The sequence below is a fragment of the Syngnathus typhle genome, linkage group LG7 (genome assembly GCF_033458585.1).
Source record: "Syngnathus typhle isolate RoL2023-S1 ecotype Sweden linkage group LG7, RoL_Styp_1.0, whole genome shotgun sequence".
Taxonomy (NCBI): Eukaryota; Metazoa; Chordata; class Actinopteri; order Syngnathiformes; family Syngnathidae; genus Syngnathus; species Syngnathus typhle.
In genome coordinates, this window is record NC_083744.1 from 18,620,350 (window position 1) to 18,641,862 (window position 21,513).

General features: G+C 56.5%; 3 protein-coding genes and 1 non-coding gene across 6 annotated transcripts in view; 3 read left to right on the top strand and 1 right to left on the bottom strand.

Moving 5' to 3' along the window:
* Positions 1-5,537, top strand: part of hal (histidine ammonia-lyase) — a 9,248-nt gene extending 3,711 nt beyond the window's left edge. Inside the window, exons 1-21 of one of the 3 annotated variants that reach the window (XM_061283173.1) lie at positions 173-587; positions 714-1,007; positions 1,215-1,275; positions 1,392-1,419; positions 1,491-1,565; positions 1,637-1,709; positions 1,783-1,849; positions 1,955-1,992; positions 2,082-2,207; positions 2,276-2,415; positions 2,524-2,571; positions 2,923-3,070; positions 3,155-3,250; positions 3,360-3,418; positions 3,723-3,803; positions 3,869-3,934; positions 4,014-4,179; positions 4,268-4,402; positions 4,506-4,614; positions 4,718-4,787; positions 4,856-5,537. In XM_061283173.1, coding sequence (XP_061139157.1) covers positions 761-1,007; positions 1,215-1,275; positions 1,392-1,419; positions 1,491-1,565; positions 1,637-1,709; positions 1,783-1,849; positions 1,955-1,992; positions 2,082-2,207; positions 2,276-2,415; positions 2,524-2,571; positions 2,923-3,070; positions 3,155-3,250; positions 3,360-3,418; positions 3,723-3,803; positions 3,869-3,934; positions 4,014-4,179; positions 4,268-4,402; positions 4,506-4,614; positions 4,718-4,787; positions 4,856-4,987 — 1,965 coding nt within the window. In that variant the 5' untranslated portion in view covers positions 173-587; positions 714-760 and the 3' untranslated portion in view covers positions 4,988-5,537. Of the gene's footprint in view, positions 1-172; positions 588-713; positions 1,008-1,214; positions 1,276-1,391; positions 1,420-1,490; positions 1,566-1,636; positions 1,710-1,782; positions 1,850-1,954; positions 1,993-2,081; positions 2,208-2,275; positions 2,416-2,523; positions 2,572-2,922; positions 3,071-3,154; positions 3,251-3,359; positions 3,419-3,722; positions 3,804-3,868; positions 3,935-4,013; positions 4,180-4,267; positions 4,403-4,505; positions 4,644-4,717; positions 4,788-4,855 lie in introns of those variants that run through there. The other 2 variants (XM_061283171.1, XM_061283172.1) reach the window with 2 other exon arrangements.
* A 584-nt stretch (positions 5,538-6,121) lies between these two features.
* Positions 6,122-6,209, bottom strand: trnay-gua (transfer RNA tyrosine (anticodon GUA)). The gene is given in 2 exon segments: positions 6,122-6,157; positions 6,173-6,209. It is a non-coding gene; the product is annotated as a tRNA-Tyr (tRNA).
* A 1,549-nt stretch (positions 6,210-7,758) lies between these two features.
* On the top strand, positions 7,759-12,438 carry LOC133156991 (uncharacterized protein C3orf20-like). The gene is made up of 17 exons (XM_061283170.1): positions 7,759-8,266; positions 8,366-8,439; positions 8,703-9,043; positions 9,128-9,157; positions 9,241-9,294; positions 9,374-9,476; positions 9,641-9,835; positions 9,956-10,105; positions 10,174-10,291; positions 10,364-10,483; positions 10,554-10,704; positions 10,814-11,006; positions 11,069-11,146; positions 11,209-11,566; positions 11,644-11,760; positions 11,996-12,141; positions 12,208-12,438. The coding sequence occupies exons 1-17, from the start codon at positions 8,216-8,218 to the stop codon at positions 12,317-12,319; spliced, it is 2,391 nt and encodes a 796-aa protein (XP_061139154.1). The 5' UTR covers positions 7,759-8,215; the 3' UTR covers positions 12,320-12,438.
* A 117-nt stretch (positions 12,439-12,555) lies between these two features.
* LOC133156990 (FYVE, RhoGEF and PH domain-containing protein 6-like) lies at positions 12,556-21,304 on the top strand. Its single transcript, XM_061283168.1, has 21 exons — positions 12,556-12,801; positions 13,775-15,254; positions 15,910-16,039; positions 16,168-16,235; positions 16,312-16,342; positions 16,802-16,953; positions 17,025-17,181; positions 17,538-17,625; positions 18,143-18,193; positions 18,255-18,313; positions 18,545-18,616; positions 18,711-18,779; positions 18,894-18,977; positions 19,041-19,120; positions 19,187-19,289; positions 19,384-19,533; positions 19,623-19,728; positions 19,801-19,889; positions 19,984-20,112; positions 20,192-20,331; positions 20,390-21,304. Exons 1-21 carry the CDS (start codon positions 12,792-12,794, stop codon positions 20,424-20,426), a joined length of 3,285 nt encoding a protein of 1,094 aa, XP_061139152.1. The 5' UTR covers positions 12,556-12,791; the 3' UTR covers positions 20,427-21,304.
* Positions 21,305-21,513: the final 209 nt, after the last annotated feature.

Below are 21,513 nucleotides of genomic sequence, written 5' to 3' on the forward strand. Positions count from 1 at the left end.
GAGAAAGAGAGAGAAAGAGAGAGAAAGAGAGAGAGAGAAAGAGAGAGAAAGAGAGAGAAAGAGAGAGAAGAGAGAGAGGAGGAGAGAGAGAGGAGAGAGGAGAGAGAGAGAGAGAGGGAGAGAGAAGAGAGAGAGAGGGAGAGAGAAGAGAGAGAGAGGAGAGAGAAGAGAGAGAGAGGGAGAGAGAAAGAGAGAGAGGAGGGAGGGGGCAAAGCACCTGCTTAGGCTCTTGCGACCACTTGAGGGCGCCCAAGTGTCATTAACGCTTTACAGAGTATGTAGTACGTATATACTGTACTTTGTAATTTGATTGTAATAGTAACGAGGAAGAGTAGTTGGGTCATTGATAATTGTTTTGTTTTTTTAATGATTATGGTAATTAGAGGTCACTTATTTTGTACGTTTCAAGCTTTTGGATATTTCTTCATAATTTTAAGACCTAAGCATGCAGTTCATTTGACATCGTTGACCTTTTTGAGCTACTTCACGTCCAATCTCATCACAATTTGCAGAATCAGCCCGCAGGCTAGTCCCTTTGGTTGGCCACCGTTCTGATGGACCCCCGCTATAGAATGACAACACCTGCGGTATTTTCCAAAAGTTTGGATTTTTGCTCTCTTGTCCCAACAACGGAGGAAAGGGGCGTGTCAACGGCGTGGCCGCGCCCAGCCGCTGAGGCGTCTGATTGGTCGCGTCCGCTGTGCCGCCGGTAGGTACCTTGTGGAGCTCTGCGACCCCCTCGGCACTCAGTGCGCCAGCCATGCCTCGCTTCACCGTCCACGTCCGAGACGAGTGGCTGACGGTGCCGTGCCGGGACAGCTCGTCCACCATCCGCTGGCTCGGCCACGAAGCTCTCAAGCGCTACACCAAGAACAAGCCGGACAACGGCGGCCTCCCGGCGCTCAAGGACGCCCGCTTGGTGGTGCGCAGGTGCCAGGGGCTCGGCCTGCTCGACGCCGACGACACCATCGACGACGTCCTGGAGGACAATGACTTCGTCGAGCTGGGTGAGGAAAACGGTGGCTGCGTGCACGCACGCACGCACGCACGCACGCACGGTGCGGTGTCGCTCGCGCCGTATCCTTATGACTTTGAACGTGCTGGGTGGGCCAAAGTTCTGAAAACGTGTGTCGGTGTGTGTGTGGCGACTTTTTTCACGGTTTGCCGATTTTGCCCGAGCGAGGAAAAACGCTGTGCTGTTGTTGTGCTTGCAGCCATCGAAGGCGACACCATGTGCCCCGACTTCATCCCGTGCGCGCCCGGAGTTTCCCATCTGTATCCATTGCCGCCGCCGCCGCCGCCGCCGCCGCCGCCGCCGTTGTTGTTAGGCGTCGAATAACGTTTCAACAGGGTCATGTGTTATCCTTACATGAACGACGCCAACCAAATAGCACAGCGGCTTACCGAGAACCTGAAGATGTAAGGCCGCCCGCCCGCCCCCTCCCCCATTTTTTTTGCGCCCAATCATTTGACTTTTGTTTGCTCTGCAGTCTATTTGCCTGGATGGCAACAGCCTGACCTCGACCGACTTGGTCAACTTGGGCAGAGGCCTCTACAAGATAACGGTGAGTCACCATCCAAACAGGCTCTCTCTCTCCACAGCGCTGATCTTTGACTCTCGCCTTTTGCTTGTCAGTTGGCCCCGGAGGCCGAGAGGAAAGTTGTGCAATCCCGAGAGCTTTTGGACACCATCGTCAAGGAAAACAAAGGTACACTAGGTCACGTCAGCAGTCACAAAGGAAAACATCCAGCTCACTTGCCTTGGTCCTTTCTTGTCCGCAGTCGTTTACGGGATCACCACGGGTTTTGGCAAGTTTGCTCGAACCGTCATTCCTGTCAGCAAACTCAAGTAAAAACCACAAGAAAAAGTTTCCCCTTCAAACGTCCGGAGCAAAAAGCGGACCGAGCTCAAGTTTAAGTTTCGTTTTTGAGCTTGATTCCCTGTTTTGTGCAGGGAGCTGCAAGAGAACTTGGTGCGCTCGCACTCGGCAGGTACGCCAGACAGACACCGTTGCATGCGGAAAAAGAGACATTTTGACGAGCTGCCAAATTGTTGAACGCAACGTGCCGGTGTCGCGCAGGGGTGGGCAACCCGCTGAGCCCGGAGAGGACCCGCATGCTGCTGGCATTGAGGATCAACGTTCTGGCCAAAGGCCACAGCGGCATCTCTCTGGAGACGCTTCACGCCATGGTCCAGGCCTTCAACGGTCAGCCATTTGATTTGACTCGGGCTTAGGCGATTGGCTGACGCGGGCGGGCGGGGCTCCCGTTGCAGCTTCCTGCCTCTCCTTCGTCCCCGAGAAGGGCACGGTGGGCGCCAGCGGAGACCTGGCGCCGCTCGCTCACTTGGCCCTGGGGCTGATGGGCGAGGGCAAAATGTGGTCCCCCAAGAGCGGTTGGGCCGACGCCAAATACGTAAGCCGCCCCCCCCCCCCCCCGCCGTCTCCTCTGGCCGGCAGCAAAGCATGTTTGCCTTTGACGACCCTCGACCCTCCACGTCTCTCTCCTTTTATCTACGAGCAGGTCCTGGAGGCCCACGGGCTAAAGCCAATATCGCTCAAGCCCAAAGAGGTAATGTTGCAAAACAAGCGCTCACGTTGATATTTGCATGCAAAGACAAGGACCTCGGCCGAGTCCACCGGGACCGCATTGCGTCATCCGTCCCGACTGAGAAGTTGACTCCAAATGAGGGGGGGGGGGGGGGATAAGAGGAGATAATCTACTCTTCCGTTTGATGGCTTTTGTGGGGGCCTGGTCACAGTACAGAGTCTGCTATGGACCTTGAAAGTTTAGTCCCAAAGATTGTCAAAAGCGGGCTCAGGCGGGTAGGCGGGCGGGCGGGCCGGCCGGCCGCTCGCTCCCTCCCTCGCTTTCCGTGGCATCCTTCCGACACAGCGCGCGTGTTCCTCGACCTCCCGGCAGGGCCTGGCTCTGATCAACGGCACCCAGATGATCACCTCGCTCGGTGCGGAGGCGGTGGAGCGGGCCCAGGGCGTGGCCCGCCAGGCCGACATCATCGCCGCGCTCACCTTGGAGGTGCTGAAGGGAACCACCAAGGCCTTTGACAGCGGTGAGACAGCGCCGGCCTGCCCGCCCGGTCGGCACCGCCTCAGCAGGTTGCCCGCCCGAGTGTCAAGGTGGGTTGTTTGCGCAGACATTCACTCGCTGAGGCCCCACCCGGGACAAACGGAGGTGGCCCTGCGCTTCCGCTCGCTGCTGGACTCTGATCATCATCCGTCCGAGATTGCCGGTGGGTGGCGGAAGCTGAAGAAGTAGCAGCAGCAGCAGCAGCAGCAGCAGCAGCAGCAGCAGATCTATGCTCCCTGCCTGCTTTGAAAATGCCTTTTGTGCCTGTCCAGAGAGCCACCGCTTCTGCGACAGAGTCCAGGACGCTTACACCATGCGTTGCTGTCCTCAGGTAAAGCGCCGTCCCACTCATCTTTTCCAGCAGGGCTTTTGCACCGAAGGAGGAGAGACAAGCTATTTCTTTGCATGTCTATTTTGGGCATCATTTCACAAATGAGCCAGAAACTGAATCAAGTCTCATGAATGAATCCATTTCATTTTGAAAAACGTTCCAATCATTTTCCGATTTGGCGGAGCGACCGCCTGCAATACCGCCACGGGCCGCTAGGGGCCGCTAACCGCCGGTTGACAACCGCTGTCGTTTGCCTGCGTTCTTCCTTCCATCGCCCTGCCTTTTGTTCCCCATCCGCTCCAAGGTCCACGGCATTGCCAACGACACCATCCAGTTTGTCTTGAACATCATCAACACCGAAATCAACAGCGCCACGGACAACCCCGTATCCTTGTCTCGCGAAATGGGCCTCGCGGAGGGAGTATGCCTTTTTCCTATTGGCTGTACCAGATGGTGTTTGCCGAAAGAAGGGAGACCATCTCGGGCGGCAACTTCCACGGCGAGTACCCGGCCAAGGTAGGTTGCAAGCTAACGACTTCAAACAGCCAATGTTTTTCCGCTCGGTCCCTTCAGCCTTGGCCTGGCTCGCTATCAGGCTCTGGACTTTCTGGCCATCGGGATCCACGAGCTGGCCTCCATCAGCGAGAGGAGGATCGAGAGGCTGTGCAACCCGTCGCTGAGCGAGCTGCCGGCCTTCCTGGTCAACGAAGGGGGGCTCAACTCGGGCTTCATGATCGCGCATTGCACGGCTGCCGCTTTGGGTGGGTGGGTGCTAGGGGCTCCCCCCCACGTGCCTTCGCCCCCGCCCGCCCATTGAGCTCGACCTCCTCCCTAATTTTCCGTATCCAGTTTCAGAGAATAAAGCTTTGTGCCATCCTTCCTCTGTGGACTCCTTGTCCACTAGCGCCGCCACGGAGGACCACGTCTCCATGGGGGGCTGGGCAGCCCGCAAGGCCCTGAGGGTGGTAGAGCACGTGGAGCAAGGTAGGGAAACGTCTAGCGGAGGTGAAGCTGGATGGCTCTAAAGTGTGACACGTTGTGTCACTGTGCTCGCTCCCAAAACGGCGGCGCCGTCTGCTGTGCTCAGTTCTGGCCATTGAGCTGTTGGCGGCCTGCCAGGGCATCGAGTTCCTCCGCCCGCTGCGCACCACCACGCCGCTGGAAAAGGTCTACGACCTGGTGCGCAGCGTGGTCAAGTAAGTCAAACACACCAGGGAGGGCCAAGGTACGGCGGCCACGCTGGACGGGAGCCGGAGGCCCGTCAATATTTACCCACTGCTCCACTTGCGTGCCTCGCAGGCCCTGGATTAAGGACCGATTCATGTCCCCGGACATCGAGGCCGTGCATCGTCTCCTGCTGGACCAGAAGGCGAGTGCGCCGTTACCGGCGTCGGTCCGTCCGTCCGTCCGTTGACCTCTTTTGTCAAATCCTGGCAGGTGTGGACCGTGGCCAAGCCTTACATCGACAAATATCAGACGGAGTACATCCCGGAATCCCGTCCCGTCTCTCCGACCGCCTTCTCGCTGGAGTCGCCTCCGTCGCCCAGGAAGCGCTGTCGCCACGAATGAAGGGCGCCGACCACTGGCTCATAATTGAGCCCTCCTGTGTCGGGCAGCCCGCTTTTCCTCTGGCCTTAGTCACAAGCTGTCTGTCCGCTTACTTTTACTCACCTCCGCCGTCCGTCTGGGAGTCTGATGGTAGCGCCAAAGAGGAAAATTCAAACGGCGTCGGGACTCGGAGCACGTGATGACGTTGGTCCTCTGGTTTTGCTGGATGAAAATGAAGAGGCGCTTTGGAGTTTCTAGTCGAGCGCATTTGCTCTCGTTTTCATCGGTCAACAAGTCCAAATTCAGTCAGCGTGGTCGTCACGCGAGCGGCATTTTGGTTCTCGTCTCGCCTGGCTCGCTGTCTGGCGCGCCAAAGTCTCCTCGACGGCGGCGTTTGCTCCTAATCTTGGGTGACGTCGTGGCTATTCCCGTTCACTTAGTATGGCCTCACATCTACCTCAGCCATTGTACTTTGCTGTCCTTCCACTTTGATATTTCAAATGCTGTTGTATGAAATGACACATCGGGGATCACGACTGTATGTAGCCAGCAAATACAACTTTGAAAAGAATTGTGTCAATGTCTGCTTTTGGCAGTTTATTACTGAATTCACATTCTGATTTTTCGCATTTAAAAGTGTCATTTTTGCTCAAGGCCAGCAAACAATTTACAAACGACGTTACATTGCAGATTGAATATGCCAACGTTTTAGACCAAAAAATGCCATTCAGTATCTCTTCTTCATTTCACACCTTTTGTCTTGGCTACACTGTACATGTCACTTTTCAAAATGTAGATTGCAGCAAAACGTCCAGTTTTTGTGTTTGTTTTGTTTTGGGGCAGCATGACATCTATGCAAGGTAGTAAGATTTTTTTTGTGCTGATGGTTTTTTTTCTGAGGAATAAAAGTTATAGGCACTATATGTGATTTACGGTAAAAAAAAATAGAAAAAAAATTGTCCTGGAGTGCAACGCACCCTTGTGCTTTTTTTTTTTTTCTTTAACCTTTACTCAGTGCTCTTACTGTCTTTCTGCACAAACAAGTATCTGACTACGTTTGCCAAATCTGCTTTGCTTTAAATTAAAACATGCTGCTGCGATTTGTAAACATGGCGACGCCTAACGTAACTAACGGAGGGCGGAAAGAAAAAAAATTCCTTCGAGCCGGATTTGAACCAGCGACCTAAGGATTTCAGCAGTCAGCCTCTACAGTCCTCCGCTCTACCAACTGAGCTATCGAAGGCACAAGAGCCGGCGTGCGACACAGCCTTTATAACTACCAGTAAATCCAGGTGACAGCCCTAAATGTATGCGTTACGTTTTGCGCCACAAACCGTGAAGCGTTGTCCGGTCGGAAAGAAGCGGAAGCCTGTCAAGTTGTCACTTGTTTCCCTTCGCTTCTCCTGCTAACGCTAGCTAACATGCAAAGAAGAAGGAAAAGCTAACAAACAACGCACCTCGTCTGGTCTCCCAGAAAACATCGCAAAAGTTGCAGTTAATTGGTTTAACTGCAACTTTTGCGATGTTAACATATATATATATATATGTTCATTGAAAATTGAAAAGCTAGGTAACCGTCTCAGGCGTCACTCCTCTGTTCGGACGAGGTTACCGTCAAAAGGTCAAATGCCAGCCAACCAAGGCACGTACTAAAGTGGCTAATAATTTGAAAAACGCTGGGCGTTAATCGTCCTGAATGGTATCTCCATTTAGAATAACATGTACTCTTCTAGAAGCGTACTCGTATAACAGAACTCAAGTAACCAGTATGTTACCGCATGGAATCTGATTTGTGGAAGCAGGATTTCTTTCAGTCATTACGCAAGGGTTTCGGGCAACACGTTAACACAGATTGACGCCGCTTTTAGGAAATGAATCATTATGGTTCTGCTTGACGGTGTAACTCAAAGATGACTTTTGTCGTTTTGATGGCGTACGCAAAAGGAAGTGTCCAATGCTTTCCCAGTGAGATGAAAATTGTGAGCTGGCTGCAGAGATGGTTCGTGTGTGTGGATGACCAAAGCGAAGGGTAGAAGCTCTCCGCGCAAATGAACACGTACGTCCAAAAGTCCCGAGCCAACATTGCTGCTGAGGTAAGAAACAATGCTCGCATTACTCTTCATTGTGGCCCATTTAGAAGTACACGTTGACTCGGGGACTTCATCGAGTCATCGAATATTTCCTACGTTGTGGCGGAATGTGCTTCTGCCACAATGCAAGGATTTTTCTAGAGTTGTCGACTCAAGGACTGAAATAAAATTGGACTACTTCTTATAGTGGAAAGACAAATGGTGAACGGACTGCGCTTGTAATTACACACAGTCTCGTCCGTCCGTCCGTCCGTCCGTCCGTCCGTCCGTCCGTCCATCCATCCATCCATCCATCCATCCATCCATCCATCCATCCATCCATCCATCCATCCATCCATCCATCCATCCATCGTCCCTCTGTTGCGTTTCTTCTGCCGAAAGCGACGTTCCGTGTCATTTCCCATCTGATTGATTTACCCGTAGGACATTCGTGACGTGCGTCGCCCTGGAGATGGGTGGCCCGAGCATCTTTGGGACGCCGCAAAGACTTGATGCTGCTGGCGAGGCTGCGCTGGCTTGAAGGGGACGCCTCAAAGCGGCGCGGCGCGGCGCGGCACTGGCACGGCACAAAGTGGAGGTGTTGAAAGCCTTCCCCGTGAAAATGGTCACTATTGAAGGGTTATATAATAGTTTGCCCTCATTCTTTTCATAGTGGCTTTGTTAGTGTATCTCGGTTGGAATGATTTGTTTTGGCTTTAATTCAGTTGAGTTTTTGCTAGATTTACTATGCGAGTTTGAGTTGTTTTATTTAGCCATGCAACCGCATATGCACAGCAACACGTTTTCTTGTCCTGCAGCGCCCTCTGTAGACTTGCCGCGGCACTGCTTCGGCGTGGCAGCTAGGTGACGTCCGTCTGTCCGTCTGTCCGTCTGTCCGTCTGTCCGTCTGTCCGTCCGTCTGTCCGTCTGTCTGTCTGTCTGTCTGTCTGTCTGTCCGTCTGTCCGTCCTCCAAGTACGCGAGCTTCCGCCGGGGCCTCCTCGCGTTCCATCCGTGGTGACCTGACCACAGTGGAGTCGCACCGGGCCGGCCGGGCGTGGAAGTGTTGTGACGATGTCCGCTTTGTATCGCTTGGTGACGCGAGTGACGCGGGCCGCCAGCACTCGTGAGAGAAGTCGCCGTAATCGTCCAAAGCTCAGCTCGCTTGTCGCCTCCTCCACATGACTTCCTTGACGCTCTTCCCTCCTTACCCCATCTATTTCTTCGACCAGGTGAGGGCGCTTGCTTTCCGTCAACCGGCTGGCTGGCGTGCTGGCTTGCTTGCTTGCTTGCTGGACTTGTAAATTGTCCTCTGCTTGCCAACCTTGTAGCCTGCACCACTGCGAAGTAAGAAGGGCAAAGTTGCCACTGCGGGGAAACCCAAAGAGGACAAGAAGGAAAAAAGGTACGTCTCGCGCACTGCAGCCTTTCGGACGACACCTGCACGCTGGGCCACCGTAGCCATTTTCCTGCCAAAATACACGCGCAAAAATGAGAACTTTGCCCTCCTCCTCCTCCTCCTCCAAAACGGTTCATTGTCAAGTTGGGCTGCCTTCCGCCGCTTGGTGTCGCTGTGGCAGCTGAAGTGGGCTGCGCTTGGGACGCGTCCGACGTTTGCGCTCGGGATGTTGTGCCCGTTGAATGTTTTTTGTCGTCGGTCATTTTCAGGGCTGAAAATGGCAAACAATTGAAGCTCCTGAAAAAAGTCAAGAGCGACTGTCTCGCCGAGACCTCGGCCAACGGGGAAACGTGCGAAGATGAGTCGACGGACGACGAGAGCGAGGACCCGCTGGCCAGCCAGAAGCGGGCCGCCCCCCGCCTGCTGAACGAATTGGGCCGCCTGCTGCACCGCCACCGGGGCGCCTCCCTGCAGGTGGGCCACCTCTTCAACTACTCGGCCGAGGCGGCGCTCAAGCCGCCCCCGCCGGCCAAAGATGCGGCCCCGCGCAGGGCGGCCAGGAGGAAAAAGTCCCCCAAGAAAAGCTTCAAAGCAAACCAAGACGTAACAGGTCAGGCCCACTGGCGCCGCTGGCGCCGCCGCCGCCGCTCTCCAGCCCCACTCCATTTGCCGCATTTTGTGTTTTCCTTGTCAGATGACGATGCCGCCGCCGATGAAGCATCCGGTAAGTACACGCCGCGAGCTTTGGGCGCCCTGCTTTTTGTAAATGAAAACTCACGGGCGGTCGCACGTGGCTGCCCGCGGCAGCCGTCAGTCCCACGCCGACGGACGAGATGATCCCCGGCGGCTGTCGAGATCCAGGTAGGTCCCGCCGCCGCCGCTCTGTCGTCGTCCCACTCGTTCGTATGTCGTCTTGTGAGCGCTGTGGCGCTGTGTCCAGATTGGTTGGCTTTGCCGCTCCAGGCCTTGGGTGAAGACACGCCTCCTCCCAGGGGTTTGTGCCAGTGGGTGGTGGAGCGACTCCAGGCCAGCAACAGTTTGCAGTCAGTCCCTTCTCCACTCCGTACTTTTGCGTGTCAGTAGCTCCAGCTCCAGCTCATCCATCACCTTAGGTCCAATTGAAACGGAGCGTATTGAATATTTCAAGTTGTAACGTCACTCACGCGCGGTGTGTTCCCACCCTAACGCCAACGCGTCCGTCCTCCAGCATCAAGCGGCGAGTGTTGGGCCAGGTGCCGAGTTCTCCCATCCTCCGCCACTACGTGGACGCCAAGGCCGGAATGAGGAGCCGTAGCGTCTTAAGCGCGGCCAGCGAAGCCGCCGAGCCCACGCCTCGGCGGACGCCGCCGCCGCCGCTCAAGAAGCTCCACTGCAGGTCCACCGACGGAAGCTCCTTCATCTAGTATCCTTTGCGCCGCTTTGGCCCCTTCCGCCAGGAAAGCGTGGGCCAACCCAGCGGCGCCTGGAAAGCGGACTTTAAACCGATGATGATGATGGCCGGCCCTTAACCCCGCCCCCTCAGCTACCCGTCGGGCAACATGGCCGTCTGCCACAGCCCCTGGGCTCTCCCGGCGGGGGGCTTCTGCACCAACGTCTTTGCCGACAGCCACGCGTCGGCGGTCTTGGCCACCGTCACCGCGTTCGGCCACGGTTCCGCCTCGCACCCCGACAGGTGGTCGCCGCGCCTCCGTCCGCGTCTTTGTTTTCCCGCCTTGAACAAAGGGATGGATGTCCTCGCAGTTCGGCGGTGACGGCCCTGTGGGACCGGCACGGCGGCTTCACGTGCGACCGGGAAGGCAACCTCAAGAAGGAGTGGTGCTGGAAGACGGACCGAGAACAGGACGAGATTGTGGTCAAGGTCAGCCCTGGAATTCCCTCAGCTGACGGACCGTGTGAAAAGCTGCAATCTGTGGGTGTGGCTGTGTGGCAGCTGGCAAAGGGCATCTCGCTGCGTCTGTTGAGCGGCACGTCGGCTGTGCTGTGCTTCAAGTGCGAAGACAACAAGGTCCAGCTCCCTCTCCCGGCCCTCCCCTACTCGGCCAAGGAAGCGGTGAGAGCCACGGCGCGGCGGCCGAGGAACGGGCAGCAGCCACTCAACGGCGCCGTTTCTCCGTACGCAGGAGGCCGAGCAGACGTTCCCGGAGGCGTCGGCGGGGACCCTGTCGGCGCCATGGACCAAAGGATGCCACGGCACGTGCGAGCTGACCAAAATGCGCAAAAAAGTACGAGACATCCTGGACGCCTGGCTGGACTTGTATCGCAGCGCCACCGGTACCTGTCGCCGCCGCCGCCGCCGCTCGCTCGCGTGCTCGACGCATCGCTCGACGCGTCGCGGAACATCTCCGGCCGTCACATGCCGCCGCGTCGCGCCCACGTGCAGGTATGAAGCGCAGCGAGAAAAAGCCCAAGACCTCCAGGGGCAAGCACAAGAGGCGGGCGCACGCGTCGGCGCCACCCGCCAAGAAGTCACCCGAGCGGGCCCGCGGCAAGACCAAAGAGAAAGCGGCGGTGGCGGCGGCCAAACTGGAGTCGCCCGGCAAGAAAACGCCGCGGGAAGCCCCGCCCAAGACCAGGCACGTCTTCCCGACGCTCCCTCGGAGCGGCGTGCCCATGACGTGCCTCGTCGCTCTTGCAGGGTACCCGCCAAGAACACCAAGGAGCACAGTATGATCCAGATCGGACCCCTTCGCATCCTGGGAAACATCAAACAGGAGTAAGTCCGCCTCCGGCGTGGTGGTTTCAAGGGTGGCCGTCTGACGTGGCGGCTCTCGGCAGGTCGGTGATCCTTCCCGACCATCCCGACCTGCGTCTGGCGGCCCTGCCCCGCTTGCCCGTGCGGTGTCGGCTGGCGCCGTCGGTGCCGCTCACCGTGTGCCCCCTGCTGCTGCGGGCGGCCCTGCTCAAGCAGCTTACGGGCCCCGCCCCCAGGAGGTGCTGCTGCAGCACGGCGCTGATGCCCGTGCTGCTGGACGCGGAGTACGACGCCTTCGTCACGGGCCAGCCGCGGCACAGCCAGCAGATCCTGGTGGTGGTGGTCACGCTGCCCGTCAAACCCGGGTCGGCGCCGGAGCAGGACGCCGTCCAGCGGCTCTACCGCAAGTGCAACCGCAGCCGAACCATGCCCTGCGCTCAGGTAAGGCGGACCGCACCGTGCCTTGGAGGCGCTTCCTCCCGCTCCTAATTGGGGGTCGGGCCGGCCGGGCCGTTCAGTGCCAGATGGACTCCTTTCGCCTGCTGAGGTACGAGGTGTCCACGGGGGCCCTGGGCTGCCCGGTGGACAACATTCTCCTGCAGCGTCGCCACAACGTCGCCGCTGGCATGATCCTGGTCAGTGGAGCCCGGGCGGGGACGTCTGTCTGGCTTTGCGCCAGCGAGCGAGCGCTCCAGCCATCTGACTGGAGCGCTCCAGCCATCTGACTGGAGCGCTCCAGCCATCTGACTGGAGCGCTCCAGCCATCTGGCTGGAGCGCTCCAGCCATCTGACTGGAGCGCTGGCTTCTTGCTCACTTTGAATCCAAGCGGACAATATGATGTCAAACGTAACAAAATGTCAATGTGTTAGATGTACATCCGAGGGCGACTGATGTTTTTGGGCTACGTCTCCAGCGGTCGCTCCGCCTTCCCCGTCTTGGACCTTCAGAAGCAAATTTTGAGAACCAGGGAGGACTACAGGATGGGTGTCCGGCTCCCTCCCGATTACAAATTCAGGTGGGCAAAGTTGACCGCCGCCGCCGCCCGACCGACGCCATCCTTATCCTTGCCTTCCGCTCGCAGCGAGAGCGTAAAGGTCAGCCCGGAAGCCTCCAACGCAAATAAAGCGGACGGATCGGCGCTGGCGCTCGCCAACGACACGTCGCCGGACAAAGACTACGTCGCCGACGCGTGACGGACTGGGAGGAGGCGACGTCCTGCCCAATGAGGCGCACAAATGGAGCTTGGGAACGACTTTGGAACTTTTGGTTGGGAAGAGCAGCATGGCAATAAATGTCTTTTCCCTCCCTCCAACGTTCTTTTGCGCCTTGCCTCTTTGATTGGCCATGTGAAATAGCCGCACGGCACAATTGACGCTCGGTGCTACGTTTGGGAGCACTTTGGCGCCCCCTGCGTATTGTTGGGAGTCCCTACAAGTAGGAAGTTGAGTGAGCGTTGAAATTCACCCAGCCGGTCCACCGAAGCTCCCGTGCGGCTGGCTACCTGGATGGCTGGCTGACTGGCTGCCTTCCTTCCTTCGCTTGTCGCGGCTTGGACCCGAGCAGAGCACAGCACAGCGCAGCATAACCACGCGCAAATGTCGTCAACTTATCTTGACGTTTGCGTCCGGCCATGAATTTTGGCTGACGGACTGGACTGACGGCAAGATGAAGTCAGGTAAGAGTCCACCACCCCTGTCGTTGCTCGGTCTTTCTTGTCACCCTTGACGCCATGAACTGTGCTTCTAAGTCATAACTTTCCTTCATTTGTGGCTCGAGACCAAATGTCGTCTGGCCTGGCCTGGCCGGGACGGGACTGGCCTGGCCTGGCTATTTTGCTCGCCTTTCTTGTGGAGTCCTTCACATGTTGAGTGGCGGCGGTTCGGGTTTCGCTTCATCCTTTGCCGGAGCAGGTTTGGGTACTCGTTTGGGTGTTTGGCTTCCTCATTTGCTCAAGCAAAGCGTGTCGTGTCTGGCGGTACGCCCGCGTTTGTTGCTGCAGCAATGTGTTTGGGAATGGAATGTTGTAGGATTGAGCTCAGTCAGCAGGTGGAGGAAACACTTGCATTATTCATCTAGAAGAAAAGAACAATTGGTTTTAGTTGATCAGCTTCAGTGGAAACAAGATATTGTTTGAACCAACTTAAAATATACGCCCAAAACCCAGAAAATACCATTTGGTACGTGCAAGACCACCTTTTCTTTTTCTTTTTTCCAACCAAATAAACGTCTGAAGTTTTTTCCGAAAAAAATACATTTAAAAAATCCGACAGATCTTAATTCATTGTGTTAACATTTTGACGTTTTTCTTTACCCGTCTGTCTCTCTTCCCAAACAGGAACAAATATTTAGGACCAAGCACTTTTGTTTGTTTCTTGTCGGAAGAGTGGAAGAGAAGGTTTTTCTCGTCTTTCATTTAGCCTGTAGTACGCCTGCACATTGTCCACCCACCAAATTCTGCCACTCAGCTTCCTCTTCACCAAATTAGCTGGGTGACCCAGTGCAGGAAGCCTTGTGATATTTAATAACATCCCATTTTATAACATCCCGCCCGCCGTCAGCTTGCTACCCACTGTCAAAGTGAAGCACACTTTGTCTGTCCAGTTGCGTTGCCCAAATTTGCTCATGTGTGTGTGCGTGTCTCTCCTTAGGTGGACGCAAGCCACCGCTGGCCCCCAAACCCAGTCTGGCCCATCTGCCGCCGCCGCCGCCACCGGCAACGCCTTCATCGGGCCAAAAACAAGTCCCGTGGCAGCGGTCTCCCGGGCCCGGGAGGAAGAGCAAACCCCCGCTGGCGCCCAAACCCAGCCTCTCTGAGCTGAACTCCAAAGCGACGGCGGCGGCTCAAAGCCCGCAAACGCCGGGCCAAAACGGAGCGCCGGGTGAGCGCGTGAAGCCAAACTGGGATGCCATTATTCCCATTTGCCTGTGCAGCCAGAAAAAGTGCCGCTGCCTCCGGGACAGTCACGTCGGCAAAACGGAGAGAGACGTGGAGAAGGGCAGAACCGGAAAGAGCGCATCCCCGGAGAGAACGACCGACCATTCAAAAGTCAGAGCAGCCAGCCACGGCTCCAGCGCCAACGGCCACCTCCCGAGCCGGAAACCTCCCACTTTTGCCGCTTTCGACGAAAACTCCAATTCCTCCAGACCTCCGATGAAGGTGGGACATCTTCTTTTCAGAATGCTGAGCGAGGAGGAAAACGCTGGCGCCCGGGATGGTCCGGAGGAAGGCGCTGATGATGGCTCTGAGCAACAACACCAACCGCTGCCGCTGCCTCTCCCCGTTCCGCGGAGACTCCAATACACCTCGCAGGCCTGCCGGACCAGGGAGGAGATCCCAACCTGGGAGGGGGGGAGGACAGTGAACGTGCAGACAGCGGCGGCGGAAGGGAAAGGCGGCGCGTCGTCATCCGTCGGAAGCGGTGCCCCGCCGGCTTTGCCGGCTTTGCCGGCTTTGCCGGCTTCGCCGTCGTCTGGCAGAAAACCATCCCCTGCGCCCAGGAAAATGCAGCTCTCCATGTTCCCGAGCAACGTGGACAGAGAAGACCCGGGCCGGGACAGCCAGGCCTACGCCGGCGAGGCCTACGACGGCGAGCTGTCGGTCGACCGAGCGCAGGGCAAAGGAAGCCGTGATCGGGAGGCCTCGGACAAACTCGAGACGGAATCTCCCGCGATCGCAGAATGGGGAGTCGGGGCCAAAACTCGAAAGGCCGTGGCGGCGGATCTTCCTTTCGAGGTGACGAGAAGTGACCGAAGCGGCCCCAGCCCGCCCGCTCGGCGCAGGTCCTTCTCCGGCACAGACTCGGTCCGTTCGGAAGGAAGTAGGGGCTCTTTCAGGAGGCTGCTGGATCTCAAGCTCTCCGTCACGACCAAAGGAGCCGTGGCGCCGGAGCCCGATGGGCCGGACCGAGCCGGAGCGGTCCGGCGCTCCTCCTCCCTGGTGGGAGTGGAACAAAGCGTGGACGGGGACCAGCCGGACGACGAGAACTACTACGAAGAGATCTCCGAATACGAGAACGTCTACTTTGGCGGCTCCGAGAGCTCCGGCGCCACCTGGCAGAGTTACTACGACGACGACGGCATTTATGAGGAACCGGAGGTGTATTTGGATCAAAATGCCCACTTTGACAGGTGCCTGCCTGCCTGCCTGCCTGCCTGCCTGCCTGCCTGCCTGCCTGCCTGCCTGCCTGCCTGCCTGCCTGCCTGCCTGCCTGCCTGCCTGGCTGCCTGCCTGGCTGCCTGCCTGCCTGCCTGCCTGCCTGCCTGCCTGCCTGCCTGCCTGCCTGCCTGCGTGGACCTTTTTTGTATGCCAGTGTCTTAGGAAAAGATTCCAATTTTGAGCACGGCTTTTGCGGCCCAACTAAATTGTGCAGGGTCAGGGTTAGGGTTAGTCCGTCTGAGCGGCTCGGCTCAGCTTAGCTTAGTTTGGCGTCACGTCATGCCGCCGCATGCTGGAAAACACGTCGAGCGGCTCGCAATGAGTCACAGAGGGTGTCAACGTACCACTGCGTGTGCACACGCACGCTTCTGATTGCTGCACTTGCTCACTTGGCTGTTAGCCTTGTTTCTGTGCCTAAAGTTGTCGGCCGGCGTAGGCAACTTTGGGCTCGTGGCAATTTTGGAAAAGGTCGCCCTGCTCCGAACGTGACGCGGGCCCCAAAACAAACAGGGAAAAAAGTGACAGATCGCAGCTTCCCCTAACCCCAAAAAACATCCTCGCTCGCTCGCTCGCTCGCTCGCTAGCTCGCTGGTCATCCTCTGAGCGCTAACTGTTCTTGGGCGGCAGAATTTCTTTAGACGGAGAAGTGGACGGCAGCGTTTCCGACGACGACGACGACGTGCCCTTTTCTGACGAGGACGAAGACGACAGCTCCTTCTCGAGTAAAGGAGACAGCGAGCAAGCGGATCAAAGCGCGGTGAGGAGACCTCTTGGGCCTCCAGGTCCAACTCGAATAAGGCGGCTCATATTTGCATCCGTGAGTGACGGCGGCCAAAAGTGAAAAGCTCTCGCTTGCTTCTTCTTTTTGCTCTCGTCCTTTTCTAGCTCCAAAGTGTCTCTCGAAAGCGCAAGCTCCGTCACATCGCCACGGAAATTATGACCTCGGAGGAAGTGTAAGACGCTTTTGTTTTGCCTCAGCCACGCGGCGACTTTTGCGTCGCACGCTCACCCTGCGCCTTTGCTCCTTAGCTTTGTTGACGTCCTGAAGCTGCTTCACGTGGTAAGTCCTCTTCCCGCCGCCTTTTTCTTCCAAGCGGTGACGCGGCGAGAGCCTCTGGCGGGCGTTTCTCCAGCGACGCCTTTGTCCATTCGCGCTCGATGAACGTCGGCCGCGGAATCGGGGAAGGACGCGGACGAGCGCTCGTGACGCTCCTTTGGCCGTTTTCTTTTGCGCTTTGACTTGAGTGCTAAGTGCTTGGATTTGACATTTGCGGACTGGAGACATTTTGTCAAAAGTCATGTGAGCCGGCCAGCCAGCCAGCCAGCCGGCCAGCCAGCCAGAGTCAGCGCCGGCCGCAGACGGGAAGTATTTGTCACATCGGCCGCGCGGGAACGGGCTCCCGTCAGTGAGTCAGAACCATCGCTGACTTCCCAACAAGTGGCGCAGAGCAGTCGGAGGTCGTGCGTGTGAATGTTTGTTTGGAATTTCCCCACACGTGGCAATTTGCGGTGAGCGCAGGACTTCCGGCGCGCCGTGGCCGAGGCGTCGCGGCAAAACGGCAAAGCGGTGATCGAGGAGCGTCTGCTGGAGCGGATCCTCTACTACCTGCCGCAACTCTACCAACTCAACCGGGACCTGCTGCGAGAGCTGCAGGATCGACTGGCCCGATGGTAGCCGTCGGCTGGACTGGACCGCCGTTTTGCCGCCGCTCAATGGCGCCAGCCAACTTTTTGCTTTTCAGGGACCAGACGGAGCAGGTGGCCGACATCTTCCTGAAGAAAGGTCCCTACCTGAAGATGTACTCCACCTACATCCGCGAGTTTGACAAGAATGCGGCGCTACTGGAAGAGCAGAGCAAGAAGAACGCGCCCTTCGCTGCTGTCGTGCGCCAATTTGAGGTAACCCACCGCAAGGGGCGCTGACCTCTTTCTTTCGTGCTGTCTTTCGTTCTTACTCCCTCTCTTGCATTCTTTCTTTCTTGCATACTTTCTATCGGTAGATCAAACGGTTTGCTTTGTGGACCGGGAAACCGGTTTTCAAGCTCATGGCTCCTCCCTCGCCTTTGGGCGGCCGACCTTTGTTTTGAACAGCCGGAAGGTTTACGTTGGCATCGACTTCATTTGAGCATTTCACTTGTTGACTTCATTCAGTGGGCATGCATCCTATATTTAGCAGCAGGATCATTTCCGTCCTCCTCATCGGGTTGATCCCCAATTTTCGAGCCAAAGCTCAACTTTCGATATTTGTGTCCCAGGCCAGTCCTCGGTGCGCCAACTTGGCTCTGAAGCACTACCTCCTGAAGCCCATCCAAAGGATTCCTCAGTACCAGCTCCTGCTCCGAGGTAGGAGGTTGCTCACTGCACTGGCACCCACCGCGCTGCCCTCTAGCGGCGAAAAGAAAAAACACGCTTGGCGAGCTCGGGTTAAATTCCGACGCGTCACGCCGTGGCAACGCACCTCAGCAACTCTGACGTGACGGAATGCCCTTCAAGTGGCTTTAGCGCAGCGTCTCAATTGCTCCATATTGGTCTGTTACGAGCAACTTTTCATTCTTCTTCTCCCTCGTACCACTTCCGTCTTTGGTGCAATGAAAAGCGGCTGCACAGAGAGGTCTTCTGAATTGCTCTGGACTGAAGCCTTTGGCTTGAGCGAATAGCCAGCCGCAGGGTTTTCAGCCTAACGGGACGCAAATCGGATGAGGCTGGGCTTATTCGTGCGGTGCGGGTGCATGTGAAGAATGCTGGTGGCGTCACAATTGTCCCGCAGATTTAAGATGCCAGATTAGGTGGCAGCAGGAATTAGCAAGGCAGCAAGGCAACAAGGCAACAAGGCAACAAGGCCACGCTTTGTTTTCTGCAGACTATTTGAAAAACCTGCCCAAAGACTCGGCCGATTACAAAGACACGCAAGGTAAGCGCAAGACGTCTGACGGAATGGCTCATCCGCAACGCTCATCTTTGGCTCCGTCCAGATGCTCTGGCAATCGTTCGCGAGGTGGCCAATCACGCCAATGACATCATGAAGCAAGGGGTAAGAGACCACCCTACCGAAACCAGGCGCTGCCTGCCTGCCTGCCCCAGATACCGGGAACTCTCCTTTCAAAACTGCCTCTACTGATGGCCGTTGGCAAAAATGGTGCCGCAGCACGGACGGACGGAGCGAGCGAGCGAGCGTACTTCGACTTGCAAGCGCACTCGCGCCGCGCCGCACCGGCGCGCACGCAAACCAACGGCCATGTCTTGCATTTTGTCGGCGCGCTAGGACAACTTCCAGAAGCTGATTCAGGTGCAGTGCAGCCTAAACGGCCACCGTGAGATCGTCCAGCCCGGAAGGGTGAGCCGCTTGATCCGTCGCGCCGGGCTCGCCCCTCCCTCCCTACCTCCATCCCTCCCTCCCTCTCAATCGTTTGCCTTGTCTTTTGTGCTAGATCTTCCTGAAGGAGGGCGTCCTCAACAAGCTGTCCAGGAAGCTCATGCAGCCCAGAATGTTCTTCTTGGTAGCGCCGACGTCTTCTCTGAGCATTGAGCGTGGCCGCCGTGGCTTTGCTTTGCTTTGCTTTGCTTTGCTTTGGCGAGGCCAAACGGCGCTTGTGCTTTCCTCCTTCCTTCAGTTTAACGACAGCCTGCTGTACACCACGCCCCTTCAGTCGGGCCAGTTCAAGTTCAACAACATGCTGTCTCTGGCGGGGATGAAGGTGAGAGCTCCGCCTCCTCGCCGCCGCCTGGCCGAGGGCTGACCCCCATGTGGACCGTGACAGGTGAGCAGACCGAGCCAGGAGGCCTGCCAGAACGAGTTCATCGTGGAGAGCGTGGAGCGCTCCTTCATCCTCTCTGCGAGGTTTGGGCTCGCCGCCTCTCGGCTCGGCGGCGGCGGCTTTGCGCTGGAACCTCTTTTTCGCCCCAGTTCGGCGTCGGAGAGAGACGAGTGGCTCCGGGCCATTTCCGCAGCCATCGACGATTACACCAAGAAGAAAATCACTTTCATATCCGGACAGTCCTGTGACGAGGTAGCGGAAAAGTCCAGCCACGGCGCGGGGTCGTCGGCGCCGATGTTGGCGCGGGCGCGCGGGCCGTCACCTCTGTGTTTCTTTGAGCGCGCAGGTCCGAGCAAGCAACGCCACCGCCTCCTCCTCCTCTCTGGGCGCCAAAGCTCCCATCTGGATCCCCGACCCGCGCGCCACCATGTGCATGATCTGCACCTGCGAATTCACGCTGACGTGGAGGCGCCACCACTGCCGAGCCTGCGGCAAGGTCGGCCGCTTCCGCCGCCGCCGCCGCGCACCTTGCTGGGCCTAATAAGGGGCATGGTGACGTCACGCTTTGGCTTTTCCCTCCGCTAGGTGGTGTGCCAGTCGTGTTCCTCCAACAAGCAGAGCCTGGAGTACCTGAAGAACCAGTTGGCCAGAGTGTGCGACCACTGCTACCTGGCGCTGCGGGAGCAGCAAAGTAGGTTTGCTTCCGCCGGCCGCGCGCGGCTTTTTCCTCAGCCTCGGAGTCTTCAAGCCCTTTGTTGGCCAGGCCAAGAAAATCCCGCCGAAGTGGCCGTTCCCAAAGCCTCCTTTGCTTTCTCTCGCAAATTCAAGCGGATACCGGCGGCCCTCAAAGAGGTGAGCCCTCAAAGAGGCGCCCGCCCCCTCCCTCCCTTCCAAGACGCCAACCAAGACGCCGGCCCGGCTCTGCTCTGCCCTGCCTCTCTTTCAGGTGACGGCCAGCGCTGACAACTCCTCCATGAGCGGCTACTTGCTGAGGTCCAAGGGCAAGAAGAAGCAGGGCAAGCGCTTGTGGTTCGTCATCAAGGACAAGGTTCTGTACACCTACGCCGCCAGCGAGGTAGGCTGCGGATGGGATCGGGCCGAACCGTCGCCATCACGGGGCACGGGCTCTCCTCTGATGCGTTTTGGTGGCGCAGGACGTGGCCGCCTTGGAGAGTCAACCGCTTTTGGGCTTCGTCTTGAAAGTGGACTCGGCCCAAAGGTCCAACTTCAAGCTGTACCACAAAAACACCCTGTACCACAATTTCAAAGCGGACGACGTCCAAACGGCTCAGAGGTAAAATGTAAACGAGAAGTCGAGGGCTGCCACAGTAACTTGAATTTGCACGTCACAGGTGGATCAACACGTTCCGGGAATCGGCAATACTTTAGTCTCTGGAGAGCGACTGCCCCATGTTGACCATTCATCTCCGGCCCGCCGGGTTTTACCTCAGTGCTCCCAGTTTTTCCATCTGGAGACAGCGCAATTCTTCTTTTCCAATAGAATGGAATGATCGGAATGCCAGTTTACTTTTTTTTTGTCAGCATCTCTCTTTTCATACAGAGTGCGTGCGTGCGTGCGTTGGTGCGCTATTTAGCGTCGTTCTCATTGTGCCATTTTTTTACAATCGTATTTGTCTTTCATGTCGTTTGTGGCTTACGTCTGCTTTGGTTGTATTTGCGCAACACCTCGTCAATCGCTGTAGCACACCATTTTTATCCCTAAATTATTTTTTGTAATAGATGTGACCCTCCGACCGCCACCCCCGTTTCTATCAGTCACGGGGGTACTTGACTCATTCCAGTGGCTCGCCACCCGTTTTGTGTCAATGGATTCTCTGCTCTGTGGGGATCAATAATCACCTCAAATGAGGTGAAGAGCACATCTTGTTAGTGGAATAAAGGCCTCATGTTTTAGCATGCCGTCTGTCATCACCAATGTTTAAAAATGTGCACATGTCCAAAACAAATGTGAATTACACCAACGCCAGCCAGTCACGGGTCAAAGTATCACATTTGCACGTGGGAACGGTTTACTTCGGCTTCAAAGTCATTGCCAAACACAAGACAGACTTTGCCTAATCATGCACTTGTGGTTTGATTTTTTTTTTTGTGACTGTTGCGTGTTGTGCAGGGATGTCCGAAGTTGAGGCAGGAAAAACAAAGACGTGGAATCCCTGAAATTGCATATGGTTGTAGAAATTAATATGCAGATTCTTTTTTTTTTTTTAGATACTCAATGATATAATAAAAAAGTGTTTGTATTTCCATCTCTTGTACTAGTGCTTAACTACAACATGAACATAAAAATAAGAATTCATGTGACAGCAAAGTATTTTCGTATACATCTAGTTTTTATTTTCTTAAGAATGGAGTTGTGAAACTGTTTGGAAAACGGCTCAAAGTGAAGAATTACTTCCGTTGTAGCGTATGATAGCTCGATCGATCGATCGATCGATCGCGCCTTACGTTTTCAAAG

Coding starts and splice junctions, on each gene's coding strand:
- LOC133156990 (XM_061283168.1), top strand. Junction 18,194..18,254: donor CGATTACAAAGACACGCAAG/GTAAGCGCAAGA, acceptor GGCTCCGTCCAG/ATGCTCTGGCAATCGTTCGC. Junction 20,113..20,191: donor ACACCTACGCCGCCAGCGAG/GTAGGCTGCGGA, acceptor TTGGTGGCGCAG/GACGTGGCCGCCTTGGAGAG.
- LOC133156991 (XM_061283170.1), top strand. CDS start 8,216: ATGACTTCCTTGACGCTCTTCCCTCCTTACCCCATCTATTTCTTCGAC. Junction 9,836..9,955: donor GACGGAAGCTCCTTCATCTA/GTATCCTTTGCG, acceptor CCGCCCCCTCAG/CTACCCGTCGGGCAACATGG. Junction 10,484..10,553: donor CCTACTCGGCCAAGGAAGCG/GTGAGAGCCACG, acceptor CTCCGTACGCAG/GAGGCCGAGCAGACGTTCCC.